Source organism: Erpetoichthys calabaricus, chromosome 2 (genome assembly GCF_900747795.2).
Source record: "Erpetoichthys calabaricus chromosome 2, fErpCal1.3, whole genome shotgun sequence".
NCBI lineage: Eukaryota > Metazoa > Chordata > Cladistia > Polypteriformes > Polypteridae > Erpetoichthys > Erpetoichthys calabaricus.
In genome coordinates this window covers 319,513,339-319,537,665 of record NC_041395.2, presented here as the reverse complement: position 1 = coordinate 319,537,665, position 24,327 = coordinate 319,513,339, and the positions used below count along the sequence as shown (strand labels likewise).

The 24,327-nt window shown below is 40.7% G+C and overlaps 1 protein-coding gene across 1 annotated transcript in view; it reads left to right on the top strand.

Moving 5' to 3' along the window:
* The window catches only part of alox5a (arachidonate 5-lipoxygenase a), an 82,289-nt gene that overhangs the window by 21,833 nt on the left and 36,129 nt on the right, over nt 1–24,327 (top strand). Inside the window, exons 3-6 of the mRNA XM_028795938.2 lie at nt 3,697–3,778; nt 15,335–15,457; nt 16,473–16,579; nt 21,470–21,642. Of these exons, the coding sequence (XP_028651771.1) occupies nt 3,697–3,778; nt 15,335–15,457; nt 16,473–16,579; nt 21,470–21,642 (485 nt within the window). The remainder of the gene's footprint in view (nt 1–3,696; nt 3,779–15,334; nt 15,458–16,472; nt 16,580–21,469; nt 21,643–24,327) is intronic.

Below are 24,327 nucleotides of genomic sequence, written 5' to 3'. Positions count from 1 at the left end.
TTGCTTCCTTGTCATAGGAGACCAAAAAAGTGGAACATTCCAGGCTGTTAGGGTCTGGCTGGGGGGTCGACATTCTAGATCAAAACCAAAATTTCACTGACTAAGCCAGTGGTTCTCAAACTGTGGGGCGGGCCCCCCTAGGGGAGTGTGAAGTAACAAAAAGGGGAGCGCGAAGATGTGAAAAAAAGAAAACATGAATCGAAAATATGAAAAATACATCTATTGAAACCAAAACAAATTAACTTAAACTACATTCTGATACTAGAAAAATAAATATAAAGTTAGATAAATGTTGATAAAAGTTAAGTAGGTATAATAAAATATGCATCTATGAGATATCATTAATTAAAAAAGAACAAATTGGTATTAGTGGGCTCCTTTCAAAAAAACGTTAGGGGGGGGCGCGATTAAAACTGTTATGAAAACTCGGGTTGCAAATACTTAAAGGTTGAGAAACGCTGGACTAAGCCCACTCTAGGGACCAACTTTTGCATACCTGTGTAAAGTCCCAAAAAATGTCACCTTGGGTACTTCCTTAACAAAGCGCAGGTGCAGTCAAATTTCAGAATAAAACACAGGCTGTGGTGTTTCCTTGTACAAATGGGGAATGTGTGCTTGTGAGTGCCATGGAGGACAGACGGGCATCCTGGCTGGATAACAAACATGACCTCTTGCCAAGTTGGAAGGTGCCAGGGGATGGACGAACAGAAGTCAGAGACCAGGAGCATACGTTAGGTGGCAGTGGTCTGCTGCAGTTGCAGGGGCTCTTGGGAAGTGGAGGCCAAAAGTGCAGCCTTGTTGGGGTCCTTTGGTGCCACAAGGTGGTGCTGTTGTGAGGGTTGAACTGCCCTGATTTCCAAACAACACAGAAGTGCTCCCCATAAGTCATGCCGGGTCACCAGAAGCCGCTCTGAGTCCAGTATAAAAGGAGCCCACTGCCTTACCTCAGGGAGTCCGAGTTGGGTAGCCGCAGGAGAAGAAAGAGCTTTGTTGTTTTAGTATGACCATTGGCTGTGCTTTACTGTACAAGCTGCCTGGAGGATTAAAAAATCCATTATTTGAACCTGTGACTGTGTTGTTAATTATGGGGTTTGGGGCTAGCTTGTGCCCCCTACTGGTTCTGATGCAAACTTTGCAGAAATAATTAACAGGGGCCATTTGCTCACACACAGTCAGTCAGCTTTATATATTCCTAGCTGTGGTACCTACAAAGACGGGTTTTGTTTTTAAAAAAATTAAGAATGAAAGCCTGAAATTTTTTCCTACCAAAACATTATTCTTTCAACATCCTATTTATATTTTAAACAACTAATTTTAATTATTTGAGCAATTTCATAACTTTAGAATAGAGCTCTTTAAGTTTTTAAAAAATCCTTACATATGTCTCCAAATAAGCAAACACCTCTTAATTGTGAACACACTCCAAATTATGATAACCATAAAAAATTAGGAAACATGCGGATCCCCGGTTGTCAAATAAAGTTAGCTCATAAAGAGCAAGCTGAATGTTTCCATTTTGGCCGCTCGCTTTTTTGTTTTCAATATAAAAAAATCCCATCCTATGTTGAGCAAATCATCGATTGCACTTTTGAGAATAGTGCCCTTCAGCCAAATATCAAACTAAGGATGAAAAAGCAAAGTGTGCAACGGGGGGAAGGAGCAAGTGTTTTACAATCTCCTTGTTTGACAACATACATTTCTCGGTTGTTATCATTCTCATATTCTGTACAGTGGAGTATGTGTGGCATGTCAACTACATTCAAGCTTACCTCTCGTCCTTCTTTGTCACTGAAGTGCCTCGTGTGTCTGTCATGACGTTCAGGAGATGTCGTCCTTGGAGTTCTTTCTCGTGCCATCATGGTGTGTAGCGCTGTATGTTCTCACTCTGATGTGAGGACAGGGCCACAGGTCAGTTTGAGCAGGTGTTTGTCCGTCTTCTGTTTTCTGTACTTGATGCCCAAGAGATGGTGGAGTTGCTGTTCTACTTTCTCTTCTTCTTCTCAAATCGCTTCATGCTCAGCAGATGTCTCCACTGTTCTTTTCCTTTTTACCACGTCACCCTCTTGAGCAGCTCACTTTAAGAAACATGCGAAGCACGATAACTTCACAGAGGTTGCCACTACTCCAATTTTTTTAGCATTCGACTAAGACCAAGATAAAGGTTCTGGCCCCAGTGGTCCACGAGTAATTGAGTGATAGACAGACACAACCCTTAGCAGTTTATGTAAATACCAGTAACGGCGCACTGCACGATAAAGTGCAATGAATACACTTGACTTGAGCATTCCTAGTTTTCCTACTCTTTCTCTGTATGTTTAGCATTCGTTTGCTCAGAAATTGATGCGCTTGTTGCTTCCTGAGCAGCTCTTCTTTTCTCCACCTTAGCAGCCCATTTCTTTTCTTCTTTCGTCGACATTTTTTCACATTAAAACTGATTAAGTCAGTGTTTGTATTGCAATTACTTGCTACGTTTTCTTTAATTTTTCACTTAAGCAGGCACTTAAGTCTTTAATCTGCCTCAAGAATGATTTAAGATATGAAGAGGTAGGGGAAGTGATGGTGAAGGTGGTAGGGATGAGAATGGTGTTCCTACGCATGTGCCGCACAGCTGCCCTGCTATGCGCTGCCAAGAGTTGATTCTACAATAAAATAAAATAAAAATAAAATGAGTAATAAAAATCACCACCCCAAAAGCAGATAGTAGAGATCACGTAGCATATGTGTACCAAATTTCAGGTCCATAGTTCAAACGGTTTGTGAGCTGCAGGTGATTTAAAATCCTGGACAGACAAATGGACAGCCACGGTAGCGTATTATATAAGATGCTTGTGACCATCAAGGGGCGCTGCAACCTCTCTAAGTTCAGACATCACCACACAGACACAGCCCTGGGTTCAAATAAATGATTTATTTCACAACTAATTCCTTCACAACGGGTTTCTGATAAGCACAATACCTCTTCTCTCTTTCTTTTCCTCTCCTTCACACCACCAGGTGAGATCTGGCTTCCTTCCTTCCTCCTGACTCCAACTCACTGGATGTGGGAGGGCGGTTCCTTTTATCTCAAACCCAGGAGTACATTCCGGTGCCAGGGTGTAGCCCAATAGAAGTACCTCTGGGTCCATTGGAAGTCCCAAAACCCCCAGAGCGCAGCTCCTTATAGCACCCCCTGGTGGAACCCAGAGACCCCAACAAGGTTGTTCTACGGCACTACAACTCCCAGCATGCACTGTCAGTGTCCACTGGTGTGCCTGTCTCCCAAGTTGCTGCCACCTAGCAGTTCAATGGAGCATATAATTTAAATAATCCCCCTGTCCTTCCTTCAAGCTGCCCCCCCTGGCTGGATAAGGGATCAGAACCCACCTGCACACCTGCGTACTGAGGGTGCTCCATCAACAAGCACTGTTCTACTCGAAGGTAATCCAACACTCTCCCAGACATTCCTGAATGTACCCAGTGTAAATAACACTTTGTAATAGAATAATATTTTGATTTTGATATACTTTATTTAACCCCAAGGAGAAATTGTCTTTTAGCAAGCCCTTAATGAAAGATGTGGAAACAAAGTAGACCAAAAGTCCACTCTTTAAACATTAACAAGACGAGTCCCGCTCCTTCATCCAGAAGAGGTCTGCTCCTTCCTTGAACCTGCAGTGACCTGAGTATTCTAATTTATTTTCTTTTTTTCTTTTACAGCCCGACTGCCTCGGGATGATAAAACACAACTGGTCAGGCAGCACAGACGCAAAGAACTTGAAGAGAGGCAAAAGCTATATAGGTAGGAGGGCTTGTCCACTATTTGGTGTTTTATGTTTGTGAGACCCGATGGTGTATTGGTGACACCTCTGTGTGGTACACTTTATCCCAAGAAAGAACATGAACTGTGAAATTATTTTACAAATGTTGTTTTGTGCACCCAAAGTAGACAGGGCTGTACGGCTGATGACACAAACACAATAAACTAAATACAATTGAAAATAAACCCTCCCATCCCCTCTGGCCCTGGCTGTGCAGGTTTAGCGTCTTGCCTGTAATGTCGCCTACTCTCTTGGCCAACATCTGAAACTTTCAACTTCCACTCTTCACTTCCACTAATGTCCCACTAAACTCTTTCTACACCATTTTTTGCTGTTGATTGAGCCTTTGCTCCAACTTGTCTTCCAACTCCAAGCTCATGGTGACACTGGTAGGAAGTGACCTTTAGACCCTGACCTGGGATTAGCTCAAGGGCAGTCACAGTTCAGATTGGGTAGGTGGGCTGTCTCCTAGGCGCTTCCTCTTGGGGTCCCAGGTATCATGGCACCCCTGAGTCCCCAATTCACTATTAGAGGTCCAAGCACCTTTCTTAGCCAACACTTTACTGGTCTTCCCAGAAACAGTTCTCACCCCAGGCAGCCTGACTCCAAACTCAACAGGCAGGCTTCCAAATCCTGCACATGCCCAAAGTGCTAGAATGTAAAATACCGATGTTACCGCTATATGTACAGTAGTTCATGCAAGCGCGTTTTCATTGCCAGAAGCCTTAGAAGGTGCAGGGCATTTCGGCAGCATCTTGGGGCTTTAAGCCTTAAACTGCAATATACTTGGGGGTTAATGCATCCCTGGGTGCCAAATACTTTTTTGCTGCACTTTAATTAAACGTCACAATTCACAAAGAAAAAGTGAAGTTATAATAGAACACATTTTTGTTCCATGCAAAGAGCATCACAATTACTGCAACACTGATCATTTTACACACTACCAATGAACTATAAAAACTAATTAAAAACTATTGGAACAATATGTACAAGGTGCAACTGATGCCATGGATGAAATTAAGTAAATCACTGAGCCAACTGCGCTTGAACTGGCAGCATGCAAACACACAGAGGTAAATGCTGACACTGTCTCAATCCCAGAGACAGTGAGGCTGCAGTGTGTCATGCTTGGGTCACAGAATTGCACAGAAACACAGGACATTGTAGAGACAGGAACTTTATTCAAACACTTCAAACAAACAAACATGCCTCTTTCAGAAGTAAAACAAGCTCAGTATGCAGTTAGTTATCGATTAAAGAATAGACAAACATCATAGGGGAGCACAACCCCCAACAGGAACAGAGGATGTCTGGGGGAGGAGAGAGAAACAAAGCAATCAGCCAAAAAGGACAGACCACTGGAGGTTTCTAAACCAAAGCTCAAGAACATATTCTTTTTACTCACCAGTACATCATTGCTACTCAAGAATAGATTATTTCTTTATAGATAATAATTCTTGCCTACGATTAAATCTTGCAAGTACGATGCTATTATTATTTCCGACCATGCACCTCTAATCTTGGAGCTAAAATTACTATGCCCCACACACTCACCTCGTAGATGGCATCTTAACCCACTTCTATTAGCAGACGAGAACTGAACAGAATTTATATCCAAACAAATCTGTTTCTTTCTAGAGACAAACACATCCTCAGAGGTCTTTGCAGGAATACTCTAGGAAACTCTAAAGGCCTTCTTAAGAGGACAGATTATTTCATAACTTTCCCACAGGAATAAATTAGAAACCAAGAAAGTATCAGAACTAAAAAGCAAAATTACTAGAATAGATGAAGAACATGCCAGGCTTCCAAGCGAGGCTCTACATTCAGAACTCAACCTCTTGACAACTAAAGAAACTGAACAACTAATTTATAAATCCAGACATCATTACTATGAACATGGAGAGAAAGCTAATAAGCTTTTAGCTCAACAAATTCACAAACAAGGAGTTCACAATACAATCCCAGTAATCACCAACACGAACGGAGACGAAATCATTGACCATAAAAATATAATGCACACATTTAGAGACTACTATAAATCCTTATATTCTACCGAGTTCAAAGAAGACAACACACAACATAATGCATGTCTGGATACATTACAGTTACCACAAATAGATACTTTTAATGCGGAGGAACTGGATAAACCTCTGGTGCTATCAGAATTACTAGATGCTATAAAGTCACTTCAAGGCGGGAAAGCAGCAGGCCCTGATGGCTACCCTGCAGAATTTTATAAGAAATTCTCCGCTCAGCTAGCTCCTCTCTTATTAGCAACATTTACAGAAGCTAGAGACAATCACATTCTACCTCAAACTTTTTGCCAAGCATTAATCACCGTCTTCCCTAAACAAAATAAGGACTTATTACAATGTGCATCATACAGACCAATTTCACTTCTGAATAATGATGTTAAGATACTCTCAAAAATCATTGCTAGAAGGATGGAGAAAATGCTGCCTTTGGTAATATCACAAGATCAAACTGGACTTATCAAGGGTCGACACTTATCCTCCAATCTTCAATGCCTGTTTAATGTAATATACTCACCAACAAAGTCAAACACCCCAGAGATATTATTATCATTAGATGCAGAAAAAGCATTTGATATGATTGAATGGAACTACCTTTTCACTACATTAGAGAAATTTGGGTTTGGCCCGAACATTTGTGCATGGATCAAACTATTGTATACCAATCCAGAAGCTTCAGTTTGTATTAACAATATTTGTTCAGACTACTTTAAACTAGAACAACAACAACAACATTTATTTATATAGCACATTTTCATACAAAAAGTAGCTCAAAGTGCTTAAACGTGGTACCAGATAAGGATGCTCCTTGTCACAACTGCTATTTGCAATTGCCATTGAACCACTGGCGGTTCATTGTCAAAATGCAGATCAGATAAATGGGATTATCAGAGAAGGACTGAAATAGAAAATTTCTCTATATGCAGATGACAAAATTCTGTGCCTGCAGTCTTAATAGTACTTACAGAATTTCAAAAGATCTCTGGTCTCAGAATTAATTAATTGGGCAGTGAATTCACAAGCACACAATATTAGATTGGACACCTTCCCTTTTATCATCGCAGATCAGTTTAAATACCTAGGGGTAAACATCACAAGTAAACATAAAGCTCTTGATCAACAAAATTTTGCTGGCTGTATGGAAAAAATTAAGCAAGACTTGCATTGATGGTCAACCCTCCATCTCACTCTAGCTGGAAGAATTAATGTTGTTAAGATGAATATTCTTCCTAAGCTTCTTTTTTTATTTCAAAACATTCCAATACACATCAATAAATCATTCTTTAAGTCAATTAGATTCAACAATAACCTCATTTATTTGGAACTCAAAACACCCACGTGTCAAAAGAGCGACCTTACAAAGACCTAAGACAGAAGGTGGCATGGCTCTACCTAAATTTCAATTTTATTACTGGGCAGCAAACATACAATCTATAAAAACCTGGACACAAATAGATGAACATACACAGGCTTGGTCTGCAATAGAAGTAAAATCCTGCAGTACTTCTCTATATTCCCTGCTTTGTGCCCCAACAAATGCAAGTTATCTGCAATATACTAACAACCCAATTGTGCTTCACTCACTCAGAATATGGAACCAATGTAGAAAGCATTTTAAGATGGAGAAGCTTTTGTATGTGGCACCACTGCAAGAGAACCACCTTTTTCAACCCTCGCAAACATATGCAGTTTTTAATAGAAAAGATTTGGGATTAAATTGCTCAGAGATCTTTATATAGACAAGATCTTTGCATCCTATGAACAATTACATTCCAAATTTAACTTTCCAGCTACACATTTCTTTCACTATCTTCAAATTAGGAACTTTGTTAAACAGAACCTGCCCGATTTTCCTCATCTTGCACCCTCGTCCACGCTGGAAAAAATACTGCTCAATTTCAGGGACTTTGACACCATCTCTGCAATATATAAAATTATCTTGCAGTCCCTCCCTTTCAAAAATCCAAGAGGACAATGGGAAAAAGATCTCGTAATCAATATATCAGAAAAGGAGTGGAAAACAGCAATGCAGCGAGTTCACTTGAGCTCCATATGCACAAAGCATACAATTATTCAACTCAAAATTATATATCGAGCTCATCTGTCTCGCCTAAAACTATCCAAAATGTTTCCAGGGCAAGATCCAACCTGCGAACGCTGCAATCAAGCTCCTGCCTCACTGGGTCACATGTTTTAGGCCTGCACCAAATTAACATCATTTTGGACCAAAATTTTTAAGTGCCTCTCAGACAGCCTTGGTGTCACAATCCCTCCTAACCCATTAACAGCTGTGTTTGGTGTTCTTCCAGATGGTTTTAAAATGGAGAAGGACAAACAAACTGTGATTGCATTCACTACACTTTTGGCACGCAGACTTATTTTGCTCAACTGGAAGAATCCTAACTCTCCACTTTTAAGTCAGTGGGTAACTGATGTTTTATATTGTTTGAAATAGGAAAAAATCAAATATACAGTTAGAGGTTCTGTACAGAATTTTTTTAAAACCTGGCAGGATCTAATCAATAAAATTTTAGAATAAGCTCTTAAAGCACCGAGGAAGCAATTATCTCTGCATTTCTTTTTCCTCTCCATTCATCTCTACTGGGCTATTAAACTCATCAATTTAGGTATATTTACAAGCCTTAAGTCTTACTCAGTTGGCCATGCTCTCTCTCTCTGGGGTGGGGGTCGACTTGTTTTCTTTGTTTTTTTTTTTTTTATATCCTATTATTTGTAAAAAATTGATTGATTTGTATGAATGATTACAATAAAATTATAAATAAAATTAAAAAAAAAAAGGACAGGTGCTGTTCAGGCTTTTAAGTAAATGTAGCATTGCGCAAGAAGCAGATCACGCGACAGAGCAGCTACAAGTATGCCCGAGAAGATGGCGATTTATTTATTTTTATGGCGGAGATTCCAGGGACACACCCAGCCTTGACCCGACCTGCACACACTCACAAACAGAGACAAAAATAAAGCAATCCGGTAATCAAACAGTAAATATAGAATGTAATGAAAACAACGATACCACCCCTGTTCCCCTTACAGCGATTACACATTAAATACAACAAAGCACCAACAAAACACACACAGTAAATCATGAAAAACGTTCATGAAAAACAGCAACAGATGAAATGTAATGATGAAAATAGATAGTCCAGAGATCCGCTCTTTGAATGGGAATGTAAAGATAGTTCTACTGCTAGTTCCTGAAATGGTGAAGATGGGTTCAGAAGCGCTTCGTTCTTTGCAGGATGGTCATGAATCCACTTACAGTCCTCATGTACATAGGCAGATGGCAGACAATGCAGACGCCAAACACGAAATGATCCCGGACAAAACGAATAAGTACAGGTAACCCAACAGAAGGCAGGCAGAGAGACAGGAACTTGAAACACAAATTACTAAAACTTTTTTTTTTGCTTCTGGTCTCTGGCCCCCTTTGTAAAAGGCATGCTGACATCCTTTGACCCCAACAGCCCCAGCACCCTCAGCAGAAGACCAATCAGAGCCACTGCAGGGAATGCCGGGAGTTGCAGTTTCAAATTCTATTGGTTACTTTCACCATCCCAAGCTGCATTTCCTCTACAGTTGCTTCCTGTTCTCTCTACAGTACAGTATTGCCCTGAAAAAAGCTATAAAAATTGCGGAGGATATTTGCGGTTTCTGCTAATAATTATTAGATAGGTTATAAGGAAAAATCCACAAATGACTGAAGCCGTGAACTCTGAACTGTGACTTCACGGGGGTCTACTGTACTTTAAATGTCCCAATCCTACAGAAATAACCCTCAAGGGAAAGGGAAACCATTAAACCTCAAATTAAATATCTTTAAAAATAACGTATATGTTTTATATCCATCAAAAAGAGAACCAAAACAGAAAAAGACAAATTAAGGGCAAAATGGATTTGTCTAAAAAGACAATCCAAAGCTAACAAGTCCAAATGCATAAACCAATAGCAAAATTCAATAAATGGAAGCCAAAAAACAGAAAATCCAATCCAATATTCACGATAATCTTTAGCTCATCTGTTATATTAGCATCCTCTTCGTTTTTCCCCACATATGCTAAACAACTAATTGGGCGACAGGGGCTTGAGTGGAATCGAGAGAGAGGATTTCGACTTGTCCTATGAGAGGTTGAGGGCTTTAAAGTTGTTGATGAAGGTTCAATGTCAGGTCAATCGCGGTCGTCCTTGGCCACATCGGTCTCCAGGTGGAACCCATTAAAACGCCTTCTTGGGAAAACGATTATCCTCCATTCGGATCACGTGTCCAGCTAGACGTAGGCGGTGGTGTGCAATAATCATACTGAGGTTTGGCATCTTCCTTCTTTGTAAGACCTCCTCTTTGGTAATGTGGTTGAAATATCGAATGCACAGTATTCACCGCTGGCAGCGTTGGTGAAGCACGTTCACCTTCTGAGTGATACTGGCTGAAGCTTTCCATGTTTCGGCAGCGTAATTCAACAGCATTACTATACTGTAATACTATACTAGCATTATAATACTAAACTATACTAGCATTACTATACTATAATACTATACAACAATACTACACTAGCAATACTATACTATAATACTATACTAACATTACACATAGTATAATACTATACTGTACTAGCATTACTATATTATAATACTATACTATAATACTATACTAGCATTACTATACTATAATACTATACTACAATACTACACTAGCAATACTATACCATAATACTATACTAACATTACACATAGTATAATACTATACTGTACTAGCATTACTATATTATAATACTACTAGCAAAATACCCGCGCTTCGCAGCGGAGAAGTAGTGTGTTAAAGAGGTTATGTAAACATATATATACATATATACATATATATACATATCTACATATACACATATCTACATATACATATATATATATACATACAGTATATACATATACATACACACACACATATACATATATACATATACACATACATACATACACATACATATATATATACACACTTACATACATACATACACACATATATATATATACATACAGACACATATATATACATATACATATTTACATATCTACATATATATACACATATATATACATATCTACATATATATATATATATATATATATAGACATACATATATACATACATACATTCACATATATATATATACATATCTACATATATATATATCAATATACTGTATATAGCCAAATCCCCGCGCTTCGCAGCGGCGAAGTACTGCTTTTAAATTTTTATTAAGAAGAAAAGAAAACCTTTTTAAATTGAGGGAAAATATACCAATAACAATTTGTTAAGGATCTGTTTTTTTGTGAAGCTGCCTTTACCCAGCCTCTCCGCTGTTTTATAAACGAACGCCATATAAGGCCATCCTTTCTCCTTGCTTAGAGGTTCTGTATTGTTTTATTGTTCATTTATTACGATTGTTATAGTTATTGTGTAGCTATTTGAGACTCACTTTTCTGTTCAGGTACCCATTTCCTTTATGTAGTCCGCGGATTCTCCACTATTTTTTGTTCATTTATTATGATTATAGTTATTTATTGATTCCCTTCTTTAGCTTACTGCCTGCTCATATAAGGTGCTCTGCTGTTTTTTTGTGAAGCAGCATTTACACAGCTTCTCCGCTGTTTTATAAACGAACGCCATATAAGGTCATCCTTTTTCCATGCTTCGCCAAGGAAGCAGCCTTTTTGTTTAATCCACTGGTTCTCCGCTGTTTTATTGTTCTTTTATTACGATTGTTATAGTTCTCTTTGTATACCACGTTGTCAGTTCAGCACTCCGGTTGTAATATGACCAAGCCGTGCAAGCTTACTGTTGAGAATGCAACGTATAGTTGTACAGGAGAAAAGCAATCTTGCCTCAAATCAATGGCAACCTTTTGTAGGTCTATGAACATAATTTAAACTTTAGGTTTACACGGTGCTTTGTTTCCGAAGTACCTGCACTCATGAATATGTCTGTATGCGTCAGTCGCTTCATATTCTTTTCCTACATTATCAATTGTGTAATGTGTTTTTTGAACAGGTTTGATTCATCGAAGTGATCACTCGTGCTGCGTTCAGTCAGTTCACGTGAGCCGTTCTCTTGTGTGATGTTGCGATGTCCACGGCTTTATTTATTGTTAGCTAAGACCCGGCACTTAAAAGTTTCTCGCTACAGCAATTTTAACTCCGTTACAAAGTGATCCAAAGTCTCATTTATACTTCGTGTTTTCTCATTAAACTTGTATGTCGCGAATATGGTATTGCAAACGGCAGCGGGAGCGTTTCTATAAACGTAATTTAAACTTACGGTTTACACCGTGCTTTGTTTCCGCAGTAGCTGCACTTATGAATATGCTTGTATGCGTCACTCACTCGCTTCTTATTGTTTCGCTGCCTTCTCAATTGTGTAATGAATGTTTTCTTCAGTGCTCTTTGGGGCTCTTCCTTGTTTTCTACGTACTGCGTTCATAGTCAGTTCACGTGATTATGTGGGAGGCGTGATGACACGATACGCAACTCCGCCTCCCACGGCCATCAAGCTGCAGTCTATTACAGTATATGGACAAAAAAGAGGTTCCAGTTATGACCGTTACGTGTAGAATTTCGAAATGAAACCAGCCTAACTTTTTTAAGTAAGCTGTAAGGAATGAGCCTGCCAAATTTCAGCCTTCCACCTACACGGGAAGTTGGAGAATTAGTGATGAGTGAGTCAGTCAGTCAGTCAGTGAGTGAGTGAGTCAGTGAGGGCTTTGCCTTTTATTAGTATAGATACTATAATACTATACTAGCAATACTATACTATAATACTATACTACAATACTATACCAGCATTATTAAACTATAATACTATACTAGAGTACTATACTAGCATTACTATACTATAATACTATACTATACTATACTATACTATACTATACTATACTATACTATACTATACTATACTATACTATACTAGCATTACTAGATAATATGTAATAAGAAGGCAAAAAAGGATTAAAACTGAGAGATTGAGAAATTATGCCTAAAAGAGAAACAAGTAACAAAAATTGAAGTTAAATAAATAGCAAGCAAAGGGTCAGCACTACAAATGACAATTGAGTAATTAGAGTTAGAGAATAAATACTTTCAACAAAAGGGGCTTTGATCCACAAACTCAGATGAAGAAGTCCTTTAAGAAAATGTCTCTTTTCTGTTTCCTGTCAGTCCCTTACCCTTTGTTGCCTTTTTCTTTCTTTCTTTCTTTCTTTCTTTCTTTCTTTCTTTCTTTCTTTCTTTCTTTCTTTCTTTCTTTCTTTCTTTCTTTCTTTCTTTCTTTCTTGGCAGGGCCTCTTAGATTAATTAGATGCAGTGCTGTTTAGGGCCCCTGTTTCCACAGCTTCTTTGCTGTGCCATTAGTTCCCTTCGCTCCTTTTTCTGCTTTTCCCTCCTTGGCGCAAGGTTTGTGATCTTTCTGACCATCTTATCTTTGATTCTATGGCTTTTCACTTAAGATTAAGATCAGCAACAACAGTTGGCAAGTCTGACATACCAAACAACTAGAAGTTGTGTAACGTAACTTTGGCTTTAGCAATTTAAAATGTATTGTTGAAGAACACCACACAATGAAAACATTAATGCTGAACAAGGACTAATATTTTATCATGGAGGAATTCCTGTATATGTAACACAGTATGTCATTCTATTTTGTCAAATGCCAAAAAACAAATTAAATAAATTAACTTGTAAATTAACCATTGTAAGAAAAGAAACTAACCCAGACAAAGATTTGGGGTAGGGCTGTGACCCCGTATAAAGAAAAATAAGTGAAAACAAATGATCTTCTTACAATGATTTTCAGACATGTGTCCAATACAGAACTGAGCTAAGATGGCTTCGTTTCTGGTCATATGAGCTCCAAGCAGGAAGGGGCAGGTCCAGGAGGGCAGACAATGGAAGTGACATCAGCGGTGGGAAGGCAATTAGTCTTCTGTTCCGCAGAGGGAGGAAGAGAGAAGGCATTAGAAGACAGCGCCAACCCCTGGTTCAGATTACCATCACCACCATTGCACTATATTTGATTTACGGTTCTCTGGAGATCATTTATCTTCATATTGTTTCAAAAGTTTTTTCACATCTGTTTTATATAAATTATTAAGCTCCTCACAATGAAATGCATAAACATACACTACAGCATTCTTATCGTTAGTCAGAACAAAAGAAATCCATCATTGTGTATACTGACCAGAGCAAGTGCCATTGCATTGTTGTGCCTCACTGAGGCCTGAGTGGCTCCTATCTGCACAGCATGTGACCTGCTTATGTACTCCTTAAACTTGAAGTGACTGCTACTAACAAAGGTGCCACCACAGCATATCATTGTAGAGCATCAAGATCATTAAGTACACGGGGACACAGCTGGAAACTTCACACAGACATTAGCAAGTTTTTCTTTACACAGAGAACCACATACACATGGAATAAGCGACCCAATAGTGTGGTAGACAGCAGGACTTTAGGGACATTCAAAACTCGACTTGATGTTATTGCAGAAGAATTCAGTGGATAGGACAGGCGAGCTTTCTTGGGCTGAATGGCCTGTTCTCTTCCAAATTGTTCTAACGTTCACAGCATATAACAAATGTGGCCTTTCGTCTCTTTTTATGGTTTGGATCCAAGTTCTTCCCTATGATTCTTCATTGGAAAACCTGTGCTAACTCAGATACGCAAGTTCTTGTTCAGAATTTGACAACAAAGAGACACTGAGATGATCTACTTTTGTGGTTCTTCCATTGTTTGATTAACGCGAAGAATGTTTATCCCTTCACCACATTGCCTGGAAGGAATAACACAGAAGCACAGAAAGGACTGATCATCATCAGTGAGGTGATGCCCCACTAACACCAATTTATTCATTTTTTTTTTACGAAGTCGCAGGCCTCTTTCTTGAACCTTCTTGATTTAAAGGATGTCCGTCCCTTCCATGCCAGATGGACTCTGAAGCATCTCGCCCTTCCAGCCCATTATGCGCCAGCAGACCTCTGCCAACCTCTGTAAAGCTCTCGGCACTCTGCTGCAATAATTTCTTGCAAGCTCAGTAATGGGCAGTGAGTGATTTATTACACTATAACATATAACATATAACATTTTGATTTCCTTTCCGTCTGTGATGTTGAGTTGCGTTCCCCAGACCCCAGGGTCCCACGTATTTCACCCCTTAGTGCTAGCTATTGCCTCCTGCTGCTGCTGATCTTAACAAGTGACACCCCCAGCTCCAATTCCAGGTCTTTAGAGCAGGGACCTCCTATGGTTGTGTGTATCATGACTATAACATGCAATCAAAGTAAATAAACGTAAATCTTAATATGCAGCTGTGATGGCACTCCTTCTGTTGGCGACTCTGTTTAAAGTGAACTTCATTACATAGTCCAGTCATCTCTACCATCAGTCAGCTATTGCTCTTCATGTTCTGCCAATGGTGTCTCTAATTTGTCTTCATTTTCATAGGTGGAAAGAGTGGCACCCTGGGTTTCCATTAAGCATTGATGCCAATGCACACAAGGATTTGCCTCGGGACATTCAGTTTGACAGTGAAAAGGGAGTTGACTTCATCCTGAATTACACCAAAGCGTAAGTGTGGTGGTGTGTAAAGGCACGAAAAGAGCAAGAGCTGCGCTTAATGCAGCAGGAGAACATGGGGGTGACATCCTGTTAGTGATGATGTGGTGCTGTCATCTCGGGAGGCCAGGAAAATCACATCTGTCATGTCGGGATTCATCAATAAGAGCTCACCAGTGGGGAGTGGGGGGGAAACATGCAGATGGGACTGAGGCCCTCTAACTGCACCCACCTAGCTGAGCACAGGCAGGGACAGAAAACCCTTGGAAAGCACATGGGGGATTCAGGAAAATGTCTCCAGAGATAGGCCTTGATCCTGAAGCCCCTTTACGCCAAGGAGCCCAATGAAGCTGTGTTGTTTGGTTCTGCCTGTCCACTGTCCATGGGGGTCCTAGGGGTCAGGTCCATATGCTCTCTGTTGCTAATCTAAATGAGAAGCTGTGACCTGTAATCCATCCTGGAAAATACGGGATGCAACAGATACCAATACTTGTAGCCATTTTCTTACTGCATTGTGCCTTGAGCATGGGAAAGGTGCTATATAAATAAAATGTATTATTATTATTATTATTATTATTGTATTGTCCTACAGTACTATCCTAAAAAAGTGGAACGAATATAAAAGTCATCATTGGTTACAACATACAGTACATCTGTTGATGCACTTGGACACTTCATAACTGGGGGTCAGTGGGTGTTTCTGGTCTTTCAACATCAGACACCCTCATCCAGGTGACTCAACCAGGAGTGATGAGTGACAAGCTACAGTGGCTGGGATTGGAGAGAATGTAAAGATGACAGATATCCAAGGGGGTGAACATGCACCTTTTTTAGAGAGGGATGGGGCTGGAAATCAAACTCTGTTTGGTTGAACTTTGCCACCGTGGTCTTAACAGTTCCTGAGTCAACGTTAACCACGCTAGACGCTCCTCCTTATCTCCTGATCTCAGACAGATCTCTTATGAAACGACCACAACCTCATTAGTTGTCTGCTCATCATATTCCTCTGTTGTCTCCTTTGCTTTAGGATGGAGAACCTCTATGTGAACCGCTTCATGCACATGTTCCAGTCGTCCTGGAGTGATTTTGCCGATTTTGAGAAGATCTTTGTCAGAATTAGCAACACCATTTCAGGTAAGGCTCTGAGAAAGCATTGTGGAGTCAAACCAAATAAATTCAGAAGAGGCTTCAGGGTTGTGCTAGCGAAGTGCAGGACTCACTTGGGAATGCTACAAATTCATTTGAAAGACAGAACAGAGCAGTCAGCAAGAAGTGGAGAATGACAGGAATTCCTAGTGTCACGATTAGTGATGAGCAAACCCTGCAGAGTTCACTTCACCAGTCCTGGAGAATCATGGGAGTGCTTGTGAACTTCGCCAATCTCCTTGAAATGCATTGAAGTCAATGGGGAAGGAGGAGGTGACATGCAGTGGAGCCATGGTGTTTTAAGTGTCTTTAACATGCACGGAAATGTCTGCCACGTCGATGTTGGACTGAATGCTGTGGCCAAAGATGTGATGTGAACTGTGAGGCAGCAGTGCTAACTAACCACTGTGCCACCATGTCTCAAACAAGAAATGGAATGATAGACACAAACAAAATATAACAAATGGCCACAAACTAGCAATAAGGATAGTGTACAAACCAGCCAACACTTTATGGACTGTCCTTTTCAATGCTAAAAGCAAAAAGTCAAGAAATGCAGTTTACAGCATTCCATGCAATGCATGCCTGATGGTATACGTGGGACAAACATCTAAAAGACTCGCAACACGTACACAGAAATATCATCGCAGTGTCGTCAGAAGGACAGACCCATGGTCTCTGATTTACACACATACAAGTTCTACTGGACACTGTAAAAGCAAAATTCAGGGCCAATACTAAGAGTGCCACAGAGCTGGCTGAATCGTGGCTCTCTAATGAAAACGCCATTAACAGACACTTGGACTTGAACCAGGCATATGCAGGCTTAGAAAGAAGAACATCTGAATAATAAAAAAGACTTTATGACCAACACCTTCTTAACCCCAAACCTCTTACAACCTCCCCCTCTATTCCCACCCTTCACCACCTATATATTCCTGGATGTCTAATCATTTTCCTCTGATGATGACACCTGGGAGTTTGTCGAAAGCTTAGGAATAAAAAATTATTTCTTGATACGTGACTCAATATCTCCCTTTGTGGATCTCTAGCTACAAATATGCAAACCGTATCACAGACCTTCACTTCCGTATCTCTCTATATATATAAAATCCAACGTCTGTCTGTCTGTATGTCTGTCCACTTTTCACAAGAGAACTACTTAACGGATTTAGATCGGGCTTTTTTCGTATAATTTGCTTGAACATTCCGGTTGATTTTGCGACTTTTCTCATTGCATTAAGAATCATAGTTCGCTTGTGGTGCCAATTTATTTGCACTAATCCAAGAGAGAGGCTGCGGGCCGAGGGGAGGGGGAAGCGTGACGTCAGGAGTGGGGAGTCGGGCAGGGACCTCCTCACTGTCCTCTTTCACCACTACACGCAGAGGATGGCGTGTGTGTGTGTGTGTGTGTGATATAAATATATTATACATATCATATCATATATATCTCAATCACTGTGCTCACAGAGTTCTAATCTTGGAGAACACATTAATAATAATATTGCTCCATCACTCCATTGTTTGAAGTCCCGGCACTAAGTGTCGCTCCATTGTCTTTGTTTGTTTCCCATGTATCTGTGCAGATGCTTTGCACTTTTTTCTTCTGTGAAGAAGATACAACCATCTTGTTAACAGTAATAAATCTTTCGTTAATATAATTTTATGTGGTGGTGGGAGAGGGGCTCCTTTGCTTTGAGGTTCAGTTGTGTTCACAGGCGTCTGCTAAGTATAGAATATAATAGTAGGTCAACACGAGTGAATCTCTCGAAGCAAATTCTTTATTTTTAAACACTTGTAACAGCACTATATTACACTGCATTTAAAGGATTCAATTCAAAGAATGTATCTCTCTTGGTAGATAGGGGTCGCCACTGAGCCCCCATACTCCAGACACAGTGCACATATACAGCCAAGGGTTCAAAATAAACTAAATTTTATTATCCATATATACTCTTTTCAGGTCCTTTCTCCAAAAATGTACTCACAAGCACAATTCATATATTAATTCTCCTCCATCTCCCGACCCCAACTCACCTGGATGAGACTGAGCAGCTTCTTATTTGCCAGACTCGGGAGTACTTCCTGTGCCACATGATAACACCCTGGAAGCACTTAAGGGTCAGGTGGAACCTCCATAAAATTTGTATGTCCTCTCCCCGCAGCTCAATCTAGCTGCACCCACATGCCCGGACAGGTGCCCTGGTGGTGTATAAGTGGGAGCTCTACCCAAGGGATGCTGCCATCTGGCGTACTAGGGGACTACATGGTCCTAAGAGACTGTCCTTCCCTGTCCTTCTTTTATATCTTCATGGCCAGAAGAGGCATCTGCAACTACCCAGGCCAGGACGCCTGTCCATCCATATCCTTCCCTTATAGCCTCTTGTCCAGGTAAGGAACCACCCACCAGTCTATCCATCTTGGCAGCTACACCTCACACTCAACAAAATAATGAATCTATAATGGATTCATGCAGATCCAATCTTCAGAAGGCCCAGTGTAGCCTGAGAAGATGACGAGTAAGCTGATCTAAAATCCCATCTCCTCTGTTAGAGTTGAATGCTGAAAATAAGACGTCATGCACCTACGTACAACCGGCTGCAGCTCTCCTTTACACTGTCGAGCACTTCTTTTAAGGCAACTGATTAGGGACTGCATCTGAACAAAATGGTCTTCTACCTCATGATGTAACCAAGCAATAGACACCTCAGTATACTTCTTCAGTGGCAGTGACCTCTGCTGTTATTATCATTTGATTTCTCAGATCCTCTAAGCGGTCACAGAGGTCAAGCATTGGTGTCTGAATTCTGTAGTCCTCCATTTCTTGAAACCTTTGATACATCTGGCTCTACTCTTACAGTAACATGGCAACCTTTCTCTATTATCTTCTCCAACGGTTCACTCAGACAGGGGTCCCCCTGTGCTGGGCTCTCGGAAGACAGGCTAAGACCCGAATTGTGCAGACAGGACTATTAAAGTGGGAAGGTGTACACTATGTAGCACATTTCTCCCCACATTGGGTACCAAAATTTGCAACACTGAAATACCTTGGAACATGTCTCAGTATGTGTAATATAGTTATGCTTTACACTGTTTGTTTCATATTACAGCTCTCTGAACATTTTAGAATACTAGGGGTGCTTTGCTTGCCAACCCTTTTCCCCCCTGCCAGTGGCCGCTTCTCTAGAACCCCTCTTAAATGGTGATACAATGGGAAACAAATGCATTGTTTTTTTGTTTTTTTTTAACTCCTCTTTGCTCAAGCAGCTGCTGGCGTACTGCTGCTGCTGCCATCATGCATGATCTGCAATTCGCTCGCCTACCCCTGCCGCCAGTGGTAGGCACGGTTGTGAAGAGGGGGGCTGAACGTACCCCAAAGGTACGCGGCTGCTCCTCCGAAACCCCTCTTAAATGGTGATACATTGGGAAACACGCAACAGGTGTTTTTTTTACCTCCTCTTTGATCGAGAAGCCGCTGGCTTGCTGCGTGCCCATGATCTACATTTTGTGCAGCACGTCGAACATTTGAAAGCCTGTACAGCACCTGAATATTCAATCTCATTTTGCTGTTCCATTATTAACCAAGTAATATTTTCAGTTTGTTTGCGCTAATGCGATCTTTACTCTAATTTATTGAGACTTTCGAATTTTCCTACTTCCATTATCTCTAACCTACTCTGCATGTGTATCACGGGACTTGCTTCTGAAGGTTGTAAGTATGATGTGACTTGACCATCTCGCGGGAAGTGAAAGTGTCTCTGTCTCTCTTCAAAAGATCACGTCTCGTCCCCGGGAAAAAGAGAAAGACTAAGATGTGTACTTAATATAATTTTCATGAAGAAATACATTAAAGCATGTATTAAACATGTGGGGGCACGGTGGCTCAGCGGTAGTGATAAGCCAGCTTGTCATCCAGGGATTGTTTCTGCCTCCTGCAAGATGACCCTGGATGGAATATTTTTTTGTAGCACTACTGTGTCTGTCAAACGTACAAACCCCCAATTCCTGTCCTCCTGTTTTCTTTCTCCATGTAACCAATCACCACACAATGAGCTCTGTAATAAATGAAAAACCAGCTGCAAGCTTAGAACAGCGATTCTTTAAAACATTTATGGAACATTGAAAGATCTTCCGTATACGTGTTTAATCTGCGTCATGGATGTGAATCTATAAAAGAAATGGACACCACACAGAAACAGTGGCACTGCTTTGACGCTGGGTGCCGCCAGTTTGCAAAACCAAGCAGAAACATGTGTTCGCATGGTCTAAGGCTGCCATGAAAATGTGAGTAGCATTACACCGAGTTTAGTTTTTATACATCTCACAGTGAGCGTGGAAACTGACATATGCAACATTTTTACGTGTATGCACCAGTTATATATGAGGTGCCAAGTTTATTTCATGTTTTTTAAAGTGTTTTGAACAATCTTAAAAATGAAATGTGTTCTTCTGTGGTACCGTCTTCTTTTATCTTACAGATGCCACCATTTAGGAATTTTCTACACCATTTGTATGTAAGGTCAGCTGGAAGTGTGCAGCACTGTGAACCTCCTGGTTGTCCAAGTTTTTGGATAAAAATGAAAAATTCTCACCTGATTTTCTTTGAATTTATATTGGTTTTTAGTTACAAACTTATTCTGTCGTCCTTCCATTTACGTCTTAGGTCTTTCCACAATGTACTTTACTGGTTTTCAATTCAATTGCTACATCCCTGAACTGCGATTTTGGTTTCTCATACCGAGTTTGTTATGTTGTGTCTCGACTCTCAGTTTAGACCTGACTAATTTATATTGCCAGCGCCCATCTCCTGATTCCATTTTCATTTCTGACTGCTGCCATTTTGTGGCCACCTGTTAATGAGGTGTCTCTCTTGCACAGAATACGTCATGCAGCACTGGCAGGAGGACTTCATGTTTGGCTACCAGTTCCTGAACGGCTGCAATCCTGTCATCTTCGAGAAATGCTCCACGCTGCCTGATAATTTTCCTGTCACTAATGAAATGGTGGAATCCTGCCTAGAAAGAAATATGACGCTGGAAGAGGAACTTAAGGTATGAGAGTCTCCAATCGAGTTTTAATATCAGGAGTTTCACATCTCTCTTTGTCTTCTGGTGAAGCAGCTCCTGATTGTTTTCCAGAATATCGTAAACTACGAGGGCAATCCCAAAAGTAAGGTCTCCTATTTTTTTAGAAATACAAACAACCGTTTATTTTCTGTAACGTTTACATCATTTTAAAGGTTAAAGACTCATTTGTTTTTCTACATAATCACCATTTCGGTCGATGCATTTTTGTAGACACTGTGGTAGTTTTAGAATGCCCATGTCATACCAGCTCACTGCCATGTCCTTCAGGTAGCGTTGAACCTCATCTTTCACCTCTTCGTCGATGCAGAAATCGCCTTCCGGACAAATATTCTTTCAACTTAGGGAACAGGTGGTAGTCACTGGGTGCCAAGTGCAGACTATAGGGTGGGTTTGGGTGGTGAAGTTCCAACCGCCGATCTTTACGCATGTTTTCCTCAACCTTCGCCACTGTCTCGTCGGAAATCGACGGTCTCCTGCGCGAACTTCGCACTTGGCGGTAGCGTTCAACTGGAGCTCCATTTTCAAGGGCTGCCAAGCCAAGATTGAGCATCCCAGCGAAGCCGCACATTCTTGTTTGGGAGTGGAGGAAGCACCAATCACAACAGTGTGGCCAACAGCCGTACGAACAGTTTCTCTACGTCCCCACAGCTTTGGAGACCTTACTTTTTTACTTCAATTGGCTGCATGCTCTTGGGCCTTCTGATGATCACTTTAGAATTGTAGTTTTATAGCAGTAATTATTGCAGACACGTCATCACCAACAAAAAGTTCATTGTTATTTAAATATTCAGATCAAACTGAACCCTGCGCTCAAGTTTCTCTTTTATATTGTAACAGAAAGAGAGGAGAATGCTAAAGTGTTGTGGTGCCAAGATGGCCACTCCATATAATTGGATGCAAAAAAAAACCAAAAACGTGTAATTATTGTGGAGTCATCTCTACAGACTCAAATTCAAAACAAAACTGTCCCAAGATGGAAGAGCTTCCGGTTTTGGGCCCTTTTGACAGGAAGAGGCGGGTCCAGGTGGGCGGACACTGGAAGTGACATCAACGGTGTTCTAGCCGTCAGCCAACTGGTCTGCAGAGGGAAGAAGAGGCAGGAGAATTAGGACACAGCACCAACCCCTGGAGTGAAAGTGGAATTGCAGTCAATAGGGTCCTTCAACGGCCCCCTGTGTGTACGTGCATGCGACAATATGTATGTGTTTGTTATTTAGGCAGAAAATGAGCAAACCTTAATGATTTTAGAATGGTTTTTCACCTTTATTTCTGCTGCCATCCTAAAGTGTACGTCTATCAAAATAGTTTGAATGATTCCTCTATTAAGATATCAAAATTGAAATGATTTTTTTGTTGTGTTGTTGACAGCACAATGGCACGGTGATTGTTATTTCTCCATCATTGTTCCAGGCTCAGCTTCTACATAGGGTCTGCCTCTTTAACATCCGCTCACTCTCCTTGTGTGAACACAACTTTAAAATAAAATGCAGTGAGATGTGATCCAGGCCTTAATGACCTCTTGGGCACAGCCATCAGCAGTGTGTCTGTCTGCGGAGAGAGTGTCGACCTTGTCGAGATGTTTACTTATCTCCACAGTGACATTCATGACTCTAGTGACTCCTCCTATGAAGTCAGTAAATGGATTGGGAGAGCATGGGGGGGTCATAAGGTCTCTGGAAAAGGGTGTGTGGCGCTCCTGATATCTCTGCAAAAGGACAAAGGTCCAAGTCTTTGGAGTTCTGGTGCTTTCTGTCTTGCTATATGATTGCGAGACATGGATGATATCCAGTGACCGGAGATGAAGACTGGACTCCTTTGGTACTGTGTCTCTTCGGAGAATCTTTGGGTACCGGTGGTTTGACTTTGTGGAGTCATGGAGTCCCTAATGAAGCACGTTACCTGCATTGTGAGGGTGCGTCAGTTACGGCGCTACAGTCATATGCCGCAAATCCTAGAGAGTGATCCGGCTTGCAGGATCTTCATTGTTGAGGACCCGAGTGGCTGGACCAGGCCAAGGGGACACCCATGTAACACCTGGTCACAGCAGACAGAGGGTCATTTCCAGAGGGTGGGACTGGACTGTGTGTCTGCCTGGGGGGTTGTGTGGCAAAGTGCTGTACCAGTGCCTGCGCCCCCACCTGACCTAACCTGACGGGATTCTGCTGTCCTACACTGACAATTAATATTTATGATAAGTGATATGTGACAATGTGAATATGTGAAGCCCTTTAGGTTTTATCAAATGAAGATCCATCCATCTTTGCTTGTGTAGGCTCTTCTTTTGTTTTTTTCATTTAAATTAAGTTTGTTGTGTTTTGGAGTCAGAAGTATGGCATAAAGGGGGTTGAGCCCTTTTAAAATGACAAATGGTTGTTTTTAAAGGTCCAAACATATGACAGAAGTCCTAAACTTTAGAAAAATGAGAGAGGGGAACAATAAAAAACTCTGCCTGGTGAAAACATTCAAAACAAAGAATCTTTATAAATGAAAATTTTTATTACTAAAATTAAAAATGTAACAAAAACACTCAAAAGAGCAAAAAAGGATCTGCCTAAAAGGAAATATAAAGAGGAACAAGTCCCACACATTATAAAGGCAAATACAGGAAACAAAGCAAGAATCAAAGAAGAAAGAGAAATATCAAGAAAA